Source organism: Hyla sarda, chromosome 9, assembly GCF_029499605.1.
Source record: "Hyla sarda isolate aHylSar1 chromosome 9, aHylSar1.hap1, whole genome shotgun sequence".
Lineage (NCBI taxonomy): Eukaryota > Metazoa > Chordata > Amphibia > Anura > Hylidae > Hyla > Hyla sarda.
In genome coordinates this window covers 150,617,476-150,634,036 of record NC_079197.1, presented here as the reverse complement: position 1 = coordinate 150,634,036, position 16,561 = coordinate 150,617,476, and the positions used below count along the sequence as shown (strand labels likewise).

General features: G+C 45.7%; 1 protein-coding gene across 5 annotated transcripts in view; it reads left to right on the top strand.

Annotated features, from left to right (window-relative positions):
• Nucleotides 1–16,561, top strand: part of LTBP4 (latent transforming growth factor beta binding protein 4) — a 259,011-nt gene that overhangs the window by 77,539 nt on the left and 164,911 nt on the right. For all 5 annotated transcript variants that reach the window (XM_056540752.1, XM_056540753.1, XM_056540749.1 and 2 more), the window contains one exon: nucleotides 742–938. In XM_056540752.1, the coding sequence (XP_056396727.1) occupies nucleotides 742–938 (197 nt within the window). The remainder of the gene's footprint in view (nucleotides 1–741; nucleotides 939–16,561) is intronic.

Here is a 16,561-nt window from a genome sequence, read left to right as displayed (position 1 = left end):
TGACATCTCTGTTCATTTCAGGAACTGTCCAGAGTAGGAGAAAATCCCCATAGCAAACATATGCTGCTCTGTACTTATCAGCTGCTGTATACTACGGAGGAAGTTCTTTTCTTTTTGAATTTCTTTTCTGTCTGACCACAGTGCTCTCTGCTGACACCTCTGTCCATGTCAGGAACTGTCCAGAGCAGGAGAGGTTTGTTATGGGGATTTGCTCCTACTCTGGACAGTTCCTAAAATGGACAGAGATGTCAGCAGAGAGCACTGTGGTCAGACAGAAAGGAAATTCAAAAAGAAAAGAACTTCCTCCGTAGTATACAGCAGCTGATAAGTACAGAGCAGCATATGTTTGCTATGGGGATTTTCTCCTACTCTGGACAGTTCCTGAAATGAACAGAGATGTCAGTAGAGAGCACTGTGCTCGTGATGTCAGCGGAGAGCTCTGTGTTCCAAAAAGAAAATAATTTCCTCTGTAGCATTCAGCAGCTAATAGGTACTGGAAGGATTAAGATTTTTTTTAATAGATGTCATTTACAAATCTGTTTAACTTTCTGGCACCAGTTGATTTAAAAAAAAAAAAGTTTTCCACCGGAGTACCCCTTTAAGCAGCATGGCACCAAGTGTAGTGTGCATTAGGATGTTGAAGGAGTAGTGCCAGTCTTTCCTTCTCTCTTGATAGCAATTAGATATATTTGTCACTAGGTTACTAATGGGGTCACTAACTTTCTGTACCAATGTATTCAGTGTACAGGAGCTTCAGTCAATTCTGCAGAGGAAAGGCTTTGCAAAAGAGGACAAGATGACCGCCTTATTGGCAAAGCACCTTGAAACGCAAAAGAGCCAGACAACCAAAGAAAGCTGGAAGGAGAGACGTCGGATACCTAATAGTATTCGGACAGCTAGAGGGGAATACAATATTCTGCGACAGATCCAGACTAATGGTGAGTGGTTTTTCCATTACAAGACATTGGTGGACATTAAAAGGATTGGATACCTGAGAACAGTCTTCAACCTGCGACCCTCCAGATGTTGCAAAACTACAACTCCCAGCATGCCCGGACAGCCAACGGCTGTCCGGGCATGCTGGGAGTTGTAGTTTCGCAACATATGGAGGTCCGTCGGTTGGAGACCACTGGTGTAGTGTATACTTACCCCCCCTCCCCAACCCCAACAAAGTGCCTTTGTGCAATAAAAAGGATGCTATTGAATAATGCCAAGTTATAACCAGTACCCAGATAAATAACGAGTTGGTGAGAAGCCGCATACTTGGGCCATAGTGGAGAATGTGGAATATGAAGTCATTTGTTTGGAAGGGAATGAAAGAAATGACTTCCCTCGAAGGAATTTTCTCACCCATTCTCTTTCATATCCTCTATCTTTACCACCATATCACTTCCTATGAAAAGTTTATATATCTAACCCAATGCCAATTGCCAACAAAAGACCCTTCTGCCATCTATGCCCTTCTAATCTCCAACAAATTGCCTACAATGAGCGTCCATCTAAATAAAAACTATTCAGAGAAAGAAATAGCCCAAATATATGGTCTTTTACATGGCTCCTCAAAATGAGAAAGAGAATTCATTCAAAATAGACTGCTCAAAAAAATAAAGGGAACACTACGATAACACATCCTAGATCTGAATGAATGAACTAATCATATGAAATACTTTCGTCTTTACATAGTTGAATGTGCTGACAACAAAATCACACAAAAATTATCAATGGAAATCAAATTTATTCACCCATGGAGGTCTGGATATGGAGTCACACTCAAAATCATAGTGGAAAACCTCACTACAGGCTGATCCAACTTTATGTAATGTCCTTAAAACAAGTCACAATGAGGCTCAGTAGTGTGTGTGGCCTCCACGTGCCCGTATGACCTCCCTACAATGCCTGGGCATGCTCCTGATGAGGTGGAGGATGGTCTCCTGAGGGATGTCCTCCCAGACCTGGACTAAAGCATCCGCCAACTCCTGGACAGTCTGTGGTACAACGTGGCATTGCTGGATGGAGCGAGACATGATGTCCCAGATGTGCTCAATCAGATTTCGGTCTGGGGAACGGGCGGCCAGTCCATAGCATCAATGCCTTCCTCTTGTAGGAACTGCTGACACACTCCAGCCACATGAGGTCTAGCATTGTCTTGCATTAGGAGGAACCCAGGGCCAACCGCACCAGCATATGGTCTCACAAGGGTCTGAGGATCTCATCTCGGTACCTAATGGCAGTCAGGCTACCTCTGGCAAGCACATGGAGGGCTGTGAAGCCCCCCAAAGAAATCCCACACCATTACTGACCCACCACCAAACTGGTCATACTGGAGAATGTTGCAGGAAGCAGAACGTTCTCCACGGCGTCTCCAGACTCTGTCACGTCTGTCACATGTGCTCAGTGTGAACCTACTTTCATCTGTGAAGAGCACAGGGCGCCAGTGGTGAATTTGCCACTCTAGGTGTTCTCTGACAAATGCCAAACGTCCTGCATGGTGTTGGGCTGTAAGCACAACCCCCACCTGTGGATGTCGGGCCCTCATACCACCCTCATGGAGTCGGTTTCTGACTGTTTGAGTGGACACATGCACATTTGTGGCCTGCTGGAGGTCAATTTGCAGTGCTCCTCCTGCTCCTCCTTGCACAAAGGCGGAGGTAGCGGTCCTGCTGCTGGGTTGTTGCCCTCCTACTGCCTCCTCCATGTCTCCTGATGTACTGGCCTGTCTCCTGGTAGCGCCTCCATGCTCTGGACACTACGCTGACAGACACAGCAAAACCTTCTTGCCACTGCTCGCATTGATGTGCCATCCTGGATGAGCTGCACTACCTGAGCCACTTGTGTGGGTTGTAGACTCCGTCTCATGCTACCACTAGAGTGAAAGCACTGCCAGCATTCAAAAGTAACCAAAACATCAGCCAGGAAGCATAGGAACTGAGAAGTGGTCTGTGGTCACCACCTGCAGAACCACTCCTTTATTGGGGGTGTCTTGCTAATTGCCTATAATTTCCACCTGTTGTCTGTTCCATTTGCACAACAGCATGTGAAATTGATTGTCAATCAGTGTTCTTCCTGAGCGGACAGTGTGATCTCACAGAAGTGTCAGTGACTTGGAGTTACATTGTGTTGTTTAAGTGTTCCCTTTATTTTTTGAGCAGTGTAGTTTTAAGATAGTACATGACCCCCGGATAAAATAAATGTGTGGTTCCCAAAAGTTTTGGTGGATTGTTGGAGGCATAATTCACGTTTGGTTGTCAGGCCCTAACATTAGGCATTTCTGGGACTCCACTGTATTTACATTATAGATATGTGGCTCGCAGATTACATTACACCCAACCACTATTTTCCTACACTTACCTGGACCTGGTTTAACCAAACAGACTCACCTGATTGAATTCCTTCTCGCTTGGGAGAATTTGTTAATCCGTTCGCTATGGTGCTCACAGTCATGTCCATCACATTGAAGAGATATCCGCTTCTGCAGAAAGACAAATTTGGGGAGATCTATCAAAACCTGTCTATAGGAAAAGTTGCTGAGTTGCCCATAGCAACCAATCAGATAGCTTCTTTCATTTTTCAGAGGGATTTTCAAAAATGAAAGTAGTAATCTGATTGGTTGCTATGGGCAACTCACCACCTTTTCCTCTCGACGGGTTTTGATAAATCTCCCCCAATATGCTTCGTTCCATTCCATTTGGAAGCTATAAATGACTTTCAAAAGTCTTGTTTGTTCGTATCTTATCTTCTCTTATCTCTTTTTGACTTTCTTTTCTGTCTGACCACAGTGCTCTCTGCTGACACCTCTGTCTATTTTAGGAACTGTCCAGAGCAGGAGAAAATCCCCATAGCAAACCTCTCCTGCTCTGGACAGTTCCTGACATGGACAGAGGTGTCAGCAGAGAGCACTGTGGTCAGACAGAAAAGAAATTCAAAAAGAAAAGAACTTCCTCTGTGGTATACAGCAGATGATAAGTACTGGAAGGATTAAGATTTTTAAATAGAAGTCATTTACAAATCTGTTTAACCTTCTGGCACCAGTTGATTTTTTGTAAAAAAAAATAAATAAATAATAATAATAATAATTCCACCGGTGTACCCCTTTAATCTTTTCCCACAACCCCATATATTAATGTGAATAACTCATATTTATCTATATATCTGTAATTACCACTGCTGAAAGGAAACATTCACTTGTGCATTTGAAAGACGTTACACGTAGCTTCTGGGCCCAAAAGCAAAATCTGTAACTGGGCCCATGTCTACCAAGTGCCATTCATACTACTGGTGTCTTCTTATGGGGCCTTAGTCACAGGACCCCAGGGCCACTGCTGTACCCCCTATATTTACACCCCTGAATTCAGCCACATCCCTTTTAAGTAAGTGTTGAGATCACACACCTAGTATCCAACAATAGAACCTTTGGCTCATCAGCAGAAATTCTTCTTTATCTGTTGGTCTGTCATAGGATCAGTAAGGTCAGATTTAAAAAAAACGGCTTATTTAGAGAAACAGCGCCACTCTTGCCTACAGTTTGCGTGTGGTATTGCAGCTTCGTTCCTTTGAAGTGAATGGAGCGGAGTTATAATACACTTTAAATTGAGTTGTTTTACGCTGGACTTCTGGGCCCGGTGGTATTGGGGGCCAATTACATAATCAGAATTTAGGCCCATCGGAGGATCCTTTGGTTCTTTGGTGGGCACTCTGACCCTCCCTGTACAATAATACAAGTTTGCATTTATATAGGAGACACATATCCCCCCTTTTTAGACCATAATCCAGTATATTCCTCCATATCCGGGTTTAGATTAGAGAATGAAGGTCTCTAGGGGGAAAGCGGTGCCCTTCTCACTTTTCGTGTGTCCCGAGCAGGGTATAGCTGACCTCTGGCTTATCAGCGGCGCAGAAACAAATGCGAGGTTTAGCTCCAATCTGTGTCCTGTCTTTGTTATTCTGTCTGCTTCCAGTACCAAGGTCTGAAAACGCCCAGCAGAGAATAACATTATTCAGATTGATATGAATTTCCTGCAGAATTCCATTAAAGGCGACTGTGATGACAGACCGAAAACACTTTTCCAGCTATGTAACCGCCTTTTAAGCTGGCCCATTGTTTTCCCAAGCAGGGTGCCTCCAGCTGTTGCAAAACTGCAACTCCCAGCATGCCCGGACAGCCTGTGGCTGTCCGGGCATGCTGGGAGTTGTAGTTTTGCAACAGCTGGAGGCACCCTGCTTGGAAAACACTGGGCTGGTGCTTGGCGGCAGCTAAAATTTAGCATTTATGCTATTCACTGTCTTACGGGGGAAAAAAAGCAGGTTAGATGCTAAAAAGTATATAGGAAGTCACGGAAATGGAACATTATGGCGTGGCGGCGTTGACAGTGAAATGTCAGATCCTGCTGGTGAACGTGTTGTTTCTCATTTTGGAAAAATAGCAGAAATTCATGAATCCTATTCAACCTGTCAGCTAATGACCTCCTAAAGCAGTGTTATCCAAACAGTGCGTCTCCAGCTGTTGCAAAACTACAACTCCCATAAGATAAGATGTCTGACTGTGGGGATGGAACCCTCGTAATCTCTGTGCAGCACCCGGTGCTCATTTAGAATGCTGGGTGCACATGGCGGGAGTCGTGATGTCACGGCACAGTCGTGACATCATGCCACGCCCCCTCAATGCAAGTCTATGGGAAGGGGTGTCGCGGCCCCTCCACCCTTCCATAGACTTGCATTTAGGGGGCGTGGCATGATGTCACAAGGGGCGTGGTCATGATGTCACGACCCCGCCACCCACTCCAAGCATTCGGAACAAAATGTTCTGAACGCTGGGACAGCGGAGTACCCCTTTAAAGGAAAACAACTGTTTTATATCATCTATACTGATCTATATTTTGAGTCATTTAATGTCTTCTTCACTCATGTTGTGGTGGCCCAGTACAGGAGTTGCACCCCTGTACCGTTGCTGCCCTGTCAGGCGGACTCCATTCAGTGACCCCTGGGCCCCTCTTTTGTCTGTATTCCCTAAATAGTTAACCACCACCTGTGTTATCTAATGTAATGTATATAAATTGTCATATATCTTTAAATACTGTTGTCATGTGTTGTAACCAAGGAAGATACCAGTGACCATGTGACCTATAGATTGACCTATGGGACCCCTCCAGAGTCTCCACCCATATAAACCCTGGGAGGAGCTAGTTCAGTCTCTTTAGTTCCTGCTTAGCTGAGGTACAGTGAAGTGAAGTCTGGAGAGTGTCTGGTGTCCTGAGGAGAACCAAGGCCGACCACGCAGCCACGCATTCACAAGTCCACTGCCCCACAGGTGAAGGTAAAAACCTGGTAAGCTACATATGGGGTGAAGCCTGTCAAGTCAGTCATGTCAAGTCAGTCAAGATCAGTCAGTATCAAGTCAGTGTGGGCCTGCAGCAAATTGTCCAAATCCACTATAAGTCCCAGCGAGCCGTAAAGTCTCTGAAGTCACTGGTCACCTCCTTGGGCCTAGCTGAGCTGTCTAGACTATTACACCTGTCTACACCAGTAAAGCTTCTGTTGTTCCGTAACTTGGCATCAGAGTCTTTATTTGTCCCGTGCCTAGCCCAGGATCCAGCGGTATATCTTCGGGTGGAGAAGAGGTTAAACCACACCCTGGCGTCACAAACACAAGGGGTTAATGCCATCTGCCCCTAGGGTAATAACATCTGCCCTCATCACACCCTCACCAAAACTTTTGGCGTCACGAACAGGATACGGGTGTGCGCCTTAGCAAAAAGTACACCCCCCCCCAGTCTAAACGGTTTCCAGTATTGCAGAAAAAAATGCACGAGTGTGCGACAAAAATTACGCCAGAAAGTGTATGGGACTTTATTCCAAGGTGCTTTATTCCGAGGCACTTGTGAAATAGAGGAGGAGGCGAAGAAACGTCTGTTATCTGCCATTGTGAACTGTCCAAGAATTGTGCCGACCATGTGTAAAATTCAGTCTGAAGTTATGCTACGTAAAAGTGCTGGCTGTACATGAAAGGGTTAAAGATGTGCCGGAGAAGTGCACGAAAATGTCCCGCGCTGGTCAGCGTCCCGCCCCTGGGCGTGGAAGCCATGTTGCCATAACAAATCCCAAGTGCAACGTGAAAGATCTGCCCCTTGTTGCTGGGGGAGCGGCGGCCATTTTTCTGAAGCCCTGTGTAAAAGGAACAGTGCCGCTGGACCTCTTAAGTTTGCCGGAAGTCTGTGGAGTGAGCAACATGGCGGAGCAAGCAAGCACAAGGTCGTAGAGTCCCAAGATGGCTCCGGAGACCCAGCGCACATGTTTCAAGAGCTGGCAGATCGTTTACAGAGAATCTCCATCAGGGCCGAATAGGCCTATCTCAAAGTCCCGCTGCCTGAGGACGACAAAGAGTGGCCAGCGACTTCAAGAGGAGCATCGCCGGTGAGGCTGTCCCCTCATCACCGGACCTGGGGATCCTGGGCGGAGATCCATACAGAGGAGTCGGAAGTGAGTACCCTGGCTGAGGCCGCTTTCTCTACCCCTCCATCTACCCCCAGCCCAGAGCAAACCCCCCAGGTCCAGAAGCCTGCAGCCCCCGGTGGCTATTTGGCAATGAGCCCAGTCTGATCCAGTATATGAGAGAGCATTTTCTACCTTTGCCAGGGAAGCCCCATCCCCCAGTTCCGATGGCCCAGACCGAGAAGGCTAAGAGAGAAGAAAAGAGTATGGGCCAAAACCATTACCTTATGAAGTTCGCCAAGCACAGCAACAGGACACAAAAACCCTAGAGGCCCTGTATATTAGGATGCTGGACCACCCCAGAGAGGGAGAGCCACCCCTGGAAAGGTGCAGAGCTACAGTTATAAAGTTTGACAAAGTGCGAGGGTTTGGCGCCTTCATGGACTGTCGTCATGGTGGGACCATCCTAGTGAATTGATAAGCAGTTAAAAGGGACTATCTCCCAACCCATTTGTATTCTCTAGAGAGCGGAGATATTGTGGAATATACTCCAGTGCAAAGAGTGAGAGGAGAGTGGGCGGCAGCAGTGACCCGTCCGAGGAACCCCCCGCAGATTCCCTTTGCATACTTCCCGTCGGATGACTGGGATGCAGATCCCTTCGGTTTACTGTCTCCTAAACTCAGAGAGCCTTGTCCAGAAGAAGAGGGAGAAACCAATTTGCCCGAGGCGCCTGTCATGGCACCGAAGTACCAACACAAGTCGTCTGCAGATGTGCCCAGGCCTACTCCTGTTGCTAAAAACTGGGCACCAACTAAAGTGCCTCGGCCTACTCCTGCTGAGGAGGAGGCTTTCTACAAGTCCACTACCCCACAGGTGAATGTCAAAACCTGGTAAGCTACATACGGTTTGAAGCCTGTCAAATCAGTCAACATCAGTCTGTATCAAGTCAGCGAGGGCCTGCAGCAAATTGTCCAAATCCACTATAAGTCCCAGAGAGCCCTAAGGTCTCTGAAGTCACTGGTCACCTCCTTGGGCCTAACTGAGCTGTCAAGACTATTACCCCTGTCTACCTCAGCAAAGCTGCCGTTGTTCTGTAACTTGGCGTCAGAGTCATTATTTGCCCCCGTGCCTAGCTCAGCGGTATACCTTTGGATGGTGAAGAGGTTAAACCACGCCCTGGCATCACAAACACAAGGAGTTAATGCCCTCTGCCCCTAGGGTAATAAAATCTGCCCTCGTCACACCCTCACCACAACGTCCAAAGCGGAAACCAGATTTAACAGGGAGGACTGTATTGCGGGAATGCGGATAGTAAAAGCAGTGGTATTCTTATTTAGGCTTGGTATCCCTTATCCACAGCCTGAAATAAATGAATCCAAACCAAAAAAAAAACACAATACATAACATTTCAAAAATAAATATAAAATACACAACCCCCAACTTCCCTTATTATAAACAACGTTTTTATAGTGAAGGAATAAAATTATTTGATCCTGATTTTGTATGTTTCCCCACTGACAAAGAAATACTCAGTCTATAATAAAGGCTGCTTTATCTGAACAATGAGAGATATAATAACAAAAAAGCAGTTCAAATAAGTGATAAATTTATTTGGATTTGACTCAAAGGGGTATTCCCACTTTATACATCTTATCCCCTATCCAAAGGGTATAGGGGATAAGATGGGGACCCCACGATCTCGGTGCAGCCCCTGGCAGTCTGTGCCGGGCACTGCCTTCAAGACAGGGACGTAGCGTCACACCACTAGGCTGCACCGAGATTGCGGGGGTCCCCAGCAGCGGGACCCCTGCAATCATACATCTTATCCTTTACTCTGGATAAGGGATAAGATGTATAAAGCCGGAATACCCCTTTTAATAATTATTTGATCCCCTAATCAATCAGCAAGATTTCTGTCTCCCAGGAAGTGCTCTAACCTCAGCTTGTTACCTCTATATTAGACACCTGTCCACAGAAGTAGTCAATCAGATTCCAAACTCTCCCCCATGACCAAGACCAAAGAGCTGTTCAAGGATGTCAGGGACAAGATTATAGACCTACACAATGGGCTACAAGACCATTGCCAAGCAGATTGGTGAGAAGTTGGTACAATTATTCTCTAATGGAAGAAACCTAAAATAACCAATAACCATAATCAATCTCCCTCGGTCGGGGGCTCCATGTAAGATCTTACCTTGAGGAGTTTCATAGCTGTCACCTGAACAAGTGTTCCATCGACAACTATCTGAAATGTATGGGCAGCTTAGCATACTGAGGATTTGGCAATCCAAGACCCTTATGGCATATCCTGACAAGTAGGTAGGGGTTCCAGAGGTGGACAATAGGGGACATTGACCCTGATGACATCAGATGAAGTGATGACATCAAGGGACAAACTAAATCAATTCGGCTTTTTCCATTACCATCCTGTGGGTGTCCCTGAGACATTAGAGCATGCTTGTGAAGCTGTTCCGGGTATTTTTGTTGAAGTACTTGGACAGGGGCGTAACTATAGGGGGTGCAGAGGTAGCATTCACAAGAGGGCCCTATGAATGAGAGGGCACCAAGGCACCCCATGAGAAGACTCCAGTAGTATAAATGGCACATGGTAGGCATGGGGCCCTGTTACAGATTTTGCTTTGGGGCCCAGAATATACTGGTTACACCTATGGATAAATCACCTATGTAGATTGCTAGATGGACAAGGTCATGGAAATAATTTTAGTAATATGACCACAATAAAGTAAATAAATAAATCTTCATATCTATGGTGACGATGAACTGATAATCCTAGACTGGGATGTAACCTTTATGGAACTACTCAATACCGGTCAATAGTGTTGTGTAACCACCAACATGTTCATGGTTGAATGTCTAGGAATGTCCGCTGCTGGTGTGATATTGTATAAGGTAATTGTGTTTGTACTAAGATAATGTGAAGACATATCGTGAACATGCGGGTATTGCTTCACGCATTGCAGAGCTGACCTCACTGGTATCTCCCATGCATTCATGCGTCACCACATGCCCTCTCGCTTCCAGTGAGCTGTGTGCAGTGAAGTCATCCGGTATCGCAGCGTATGACTTCACGCTCTGGCCAGCATACAGTCAGATTGGATAATGGCTAACACTTGTGGCAGAGCCGCTCTAATGAATCACGCCAGCTGCTTGTCAGAAGCCATTTGGGGCCTGACATTCAGCTGCTGTTTGTTTATGAGGGACAGCGGATGTGAGAGCGTTGCCTGGCACTTAAAAGGTAACATTAACTTAAGCGATGTGAAGCCAGGACCCAGGGGGCATTTTACACATGTAATCTGGCCGGGATGGAGTGGGAGGTCACCAGAGACCGATCATACGGCATTATATGGGCCATCTTGAACATCCACAATGTGAATTTTCATAGCTCAGGTTGCGATCCATTGTACGTGCTGCGGTCATAAACCTGACCAGCTTAGAGATGTTATAGGTACCTTACTTAGAATAAATAGTTTATATATACAATTTTATACACATGAGGGAGATTAATCAAAACCTGTGCAGAGGAAAAGTTGCCCAGTTGCCCATAGCAACCAATCAGATCGCTTCTTTCATTTTTGAAAGGGCCTCTTCTAAATGAAAGAAGAGATCTGATTGGTTGCCATGGGCAAATGTTCAACTTTAACTCTGCACAGGTTTCGATAAGTCTCCCCTATTGGCCCTGATTTACCATCTATATGCGACAGGGAAACTTTAAATCTCTCAGACTGTCAAGTATAAGCCCATTTTTTTTTTCCTTAAGCAGGCATTAGAGTGTGGGCCATAATTTGATGCACTTTTTGGCATATCTAAAGCCATGCCCCTTTGTTAGACGCAGCGTAAAAGTGACAAAAAAAGTGTTGAAAGTGCGCAGTAAGGCTATGTTCACATGGCAGGATTTCCATGCTTCTCCTCAGATTCCATTCTGCCCGGCTGGCAGCGGATTTTTTGCAGTTTTGCAGATTCGGCACAGAATTTCTACAGAATTTACAGTATGTGGAATTTCTGGAGCATAACACACAGATGCCAGACAGAATTCAGAGTCCCATTGAAGTCAATGGGGCTCTGCATGGAATTCCGCAAAAAGAATTGACATTTTCATTCTTTTGGCGGAATCGGGAATGCAGAATTTCTGAAGCGGAAGTGCCGCAGCTAAAAATCTGCCATGTAAATGCAATAGTGGACATTCTATTCACCACAATGTTAACTTCATGTAGCAGAATTCCCGAGATGAATTTTTAACCAGATTCCGCCTGGTGACTCCGAACATACCCTAAGTGTGACACATGTGATTTCAGATGGTTCTGCTAAAACTGCATAAAAATTCTGGCGCATTTGCTATAGTATGCTGTGTTTGAGTTGGAACTCCATTTCAAGATTTGGATAGGTGTAACCCCCCAATGCACCACAAATAAGATCTGTTAGGGTCTAGAATAGGTGATGTTGCTGTAAATCCTAGCAGCTTTCACTTCTTAAAGGGGTACTACTACAACTTATCCCCTATCTAAAGGATAAGTTGCCTGATCGCGCGGGGTCCCGCCACTGGGGACCTCCGCGATCTCGCACACAGCCCCCCCCGCTCTCTTCAGGCCCTGGAGCGAAAATCCGCTCCGGGTCTGATGACGGGCCGGTGATCGTGACATCACAGCTCCACCCCCCCTGTGACATCACGCTCCGCCCCCTCAATGCAAGTCTATGGCAGGGGCAAGACAGCTGTCTCGCCCCTTGCCATAGACTTACATTGAGGGGATGGAGCATGACGTCACATGGGGGCGGAGCCGTGATGTCACGATACTCCAGCCCCGTGATTGGCAGTCATCAGACCCGGAGCAATGTTCGCGATCCCGCGTGATCAGGCAACTTATTCCCTATCCTTTAGATAGGGGATAAGTTGTCAGCACGGTAGTACCCCTTTAATATCAAAGTCAATTCCTGGAAAAGGAGAAACAGCAAAGATGATCATGTTTCAATAGAGGAAACTGCTTTATTAAGGGGATATTTCACTTTAATACAACATTTAACGTGTCGTGTAGATATGCCAAAAATATTTTTATTGGTATGGTCCATAACCTGGAATCAGCAATGGTATATATATATATATATATATATATATATATATATATATATATATATATATATGACTTGAAGCTCCTGGGCTCCAATGCAAAATGTGAAATAGGGTCTCCCCACCTACCACGGCCATTTATAATACTGATGCCTTTCTTTAGTCCCCATTCAGGCACTGGAGCCCAAGTGCATCTGCTACCTCTACACTCCCATAGCTATAGGGCAGCTGTAATACATACATAGATAAAATAGATTTAAAATTAACATCATCCATCTTATGTAAAACACCTTTTTTTACTTTAATAGACTATCTCAACGTTTTGTTTTTTCCCAGTATTTTTTATTTGTAGAAAGCTGCTTTGTCTTGGAACGTCTAGGCTATTAAGCTTGGAACAGCGAGGATATCTTCCCACTCTCCTGGACTAGTTATACTGATGGACCTTTTCTCAAAGTCTTTACTTTATAAACAGAAACTGTGCCCAGGGGCTCTCGTTGAGCTAAATAAAGACCTGCACGTAGCAGAGTTTGCAGGAATACTTCTTTCATAAGAAAAGCACACATAAGATTTCCTAAAGTCCTAAGTCAAGGAAGGTTTTTTTTTCTCGCTGCAGTGTCTAAAGGGACAAAAGCACAGTATGAATGCTCACTTGGGTTTAAGAGGTTGGGTCACAATATGGTCTCTTGTTCGGGTGCCACGATGGCAGCTGATCGCCACAGGTCTGATACCACCAATGCATTATGGTTCATATAGAGAAATCCTGAGCAGGAAACCCTACTCCATGATGCCTATATGAATGAATAGGGTGTATGGACAAGGACTGTCATTATGATAGAGTCCTTTCACAGTAAGAAGTGCAGTTCGGAGGACAAAACGGGTTGGGGTTGACCATCTTATGGAGATTCTTTATCAAGAGTATTGAAAGTTTCTAACACATTTATTTTAACACAAAATTTCAGTTTGCGGGATGAATATGGATATGGGGTACATCTTGGATCCCCAAACACTTTTACTTTAATGTTTTTATCCCATTTCGAGGAACCCCTTTTCTACCCCTACATCGAAGAAGTTTAATGTACAGTTGGCCAAAGCATTCTATAATTTCCAGCCAGTACAATGTCCTGGATGAGATTTGATGACTACTCAGCCGTCCTTCATGCCAAACATCTTTCAGCAGTCTGAGCTCACCATCCCTACTGTAAAACTTACAGATCTTGCTACTGCTGTTTTACGTGGGACCCTGTCCGTAGTATCTAAAACACTACAGTACATCCTTAGAAACTTTTTACAAAGGCCCCTAATATTCAGAAGCAGGTTTGTTCCATGCAAGATTAAGATAAAGAGGTATTCAGAGATTTCTTTGTGCTGCTTTCTCTCGATGTTCATTTTTAGCAGCATACAATATGAGTGTTGTCTCGGGCCTTTCCCAGGTTGCAGTTCAGCCCAAGACAATACATCTCTAGTCAGGTGTTGAAAAGAAGCATGGCAGGGCTTCAATGGGTGGAGCGAATGCTGGGTGGGAGGGAGATCATTCTCCACAGGGCTGCAGGGAATTGTAGTTTCAAGCACAATACACATGGATGGGAGCCTAGCTGTGCTGTAGTGGGCGGGGTTAATGATGTGTGGGAGAGAATTAAGTCACTGTCGCGATTCGGCTAGCTGGTTGTGGATCCACTGTGTCAGCGAGGGATTGGCGTGGACCGTGCCGGTGGACCGGTTCTAAGAGGCTACTGGTGTTCACCAGAGCCCGCCGCAAAGCGGGATGGTCTTGCTGCGGCGGTAGCAACCAGGTCGTATCCACTAGCAACGGCTCAACCTCGCTGACTGCTGAGAAGACGTGGGACAGAGGGACTAGGCAGAGGCAAGGTCAGACGTAGCAGAAGGTCGGGGCAGGCGGCAAGGTTCGTAGTCAATAAGGATAGCAGGAGATCTGGTAACACAGGCTTTGGACAACACTAAACGCTTTCACTGGCACAAGGCAACAAGATCCGGCAAGGAAGTGCAGGGGAAGTGAGGTATTATAGCCAGGGAGCAGATGGAAGCTAATTAAGCTAATTGGGCCAGGCACCAATCATTGGTGCACTGGCCCTTTAAGTCTCAGAGAGCTGGCGCGCGCGCGCCCTAGAGAGCGGAGCCGCGCGCACCAGCACATGACAGCCGGGGACCGGGACGGGTAAGTGACTTGGGATGCGATTCGCGAGCGGGCGCGTCCCGCTATGCGAATCGCATCCCCGCCGGCAATGTCAGTGCAGCGCTCCCGGTCAGCGGATCTGACCGGAGCGCTGCAGGGAGAGAGACGCCGTGAGCGCTCCGGGGAGGAGCAGGGACCCGGAGCGCTCGGCGTAACAGTCACCTCGAAACAATTGATCCTGGGTATTGTAGTTAGAGGAAGGGAGGACAAACAGGAAATAGCCAGTTCACACAAATAAGTCATCAGCATCACGGGGGACACAGGATACGGCCATTTACCACCAACACAAGCATGAATCCTTGCAAATAAGTACTAAAGTCATCTTATGAACCCTTGCTTTTATAGGGAGGCAACACCCAGAATGAACCAACAGGTAATAGGAAGATAGTTCAGATTAGAATACTGATGTTGGCACATTTCAAATTTCATGATGGAACTACAGTTTAGAGCAGTGTTCCCCAACCTGTGGATCTCCAACTGTTGCCAAAGGCTGTCATGGTGAGACTTGTAGTTTTGCAACAGCTGGAGAGCCACAAGTTGGGGATCGCCAGTAATAATAATTTTTTTTTTCTCCACACTACTTTTTATACATAACCCCCCAAGGACTCCAAGTTTCCTCCGAGAGTATTGGAAAACCCAGGACTCTAGAGTCAGCCTCATGTAAGCGTACACTATGTGGCAGTACGGAGTCATCATGCTCCATTTTATACTTTGACATTTGAGAAACAACAAAGAAGGGATGTGGTTCAGTGTATTTTTTCCACCACGTAGTAGAATACAAATAGCACAAAATAGTTGTCATGGACAAACTGACTTTATGAGGTGGCTCTGAAGACTCTGGAGGGATCGTGTTTGGTTTATTGGCTCAGCTGAAATGCGTGAATAGAAAAATAATACTTTCCTTGACAGTCTTATAAATATAAGAAAATGGTGCAGGATCTGCTGCTCTGCTTAGTAGTACATGAGATACAAGATAGCAATCCCCTCTCTCCCTCTCTCTCTCTCTCTATATATATATATAATGTATACTGTATGTATATGGTACCTCCTTCTCTACTAATAACTACAGTATATATAAGAATGTAGCATTGTAGTATCTATTCTATCTATTTAAGTTGTAACATCAATATCCTGGGCCTCCATGCAATAGGGGGCCCCTACCTAAATTGTGCTAATAAGGGTGAGGCTATAGGAGTGGTTAACCATATGCGTCAGCCAATAGGCAAACATTTTTGTTGGAAAAAAATGTCTGTCTGTCTATCCAAGGCATAACCTGAAGCTCCTGGGCCCCAATGCAAAACAGGGCCCCTTTATACAACATACCATTAATGGCAAGGCCACGCGAGTGGTGAACTTCATGGAAACTAAATGTAGAGGCCAATGTCTTCACATTTTTGCCGGTGTGGTAGGCCTCTGGGGTAGGGGTAATGTAGTCAGGGTATTGCTTCAGTATATCAGGGGTTAAGGTTAACCCTATAGTTCATGACGCCAGGCTGAGGGCTAGTATGTTGAGATAATTCTCCAGCCTATCGCCGCCCTTCCCAGTAACGACAGGTGCATATGAATAATGACTGAAGGTCCACAAGATAGTTGAACTTGAACTTGGACAACTTTACTCAAAGGCTTGCGGTACATTCAATGAACAGTAACAGTCTCATTCAAACAGTCTCTATATAGTTCAGTGACTGACAGTTGTTGCGGACCTTGAATTGTATTAAAAGTCTCTGAATTTAGGGTTAATTGCGAAGATCCGTCCGGATTTAGGGGATAGATAAGGTCCGGTGATCTTGCAGAGTGCTTAGGGATTGATACACTCACAGTTTGGTAGTGATCAGCCGTTGCCGCAAGGCTCAGGCCTAAACTC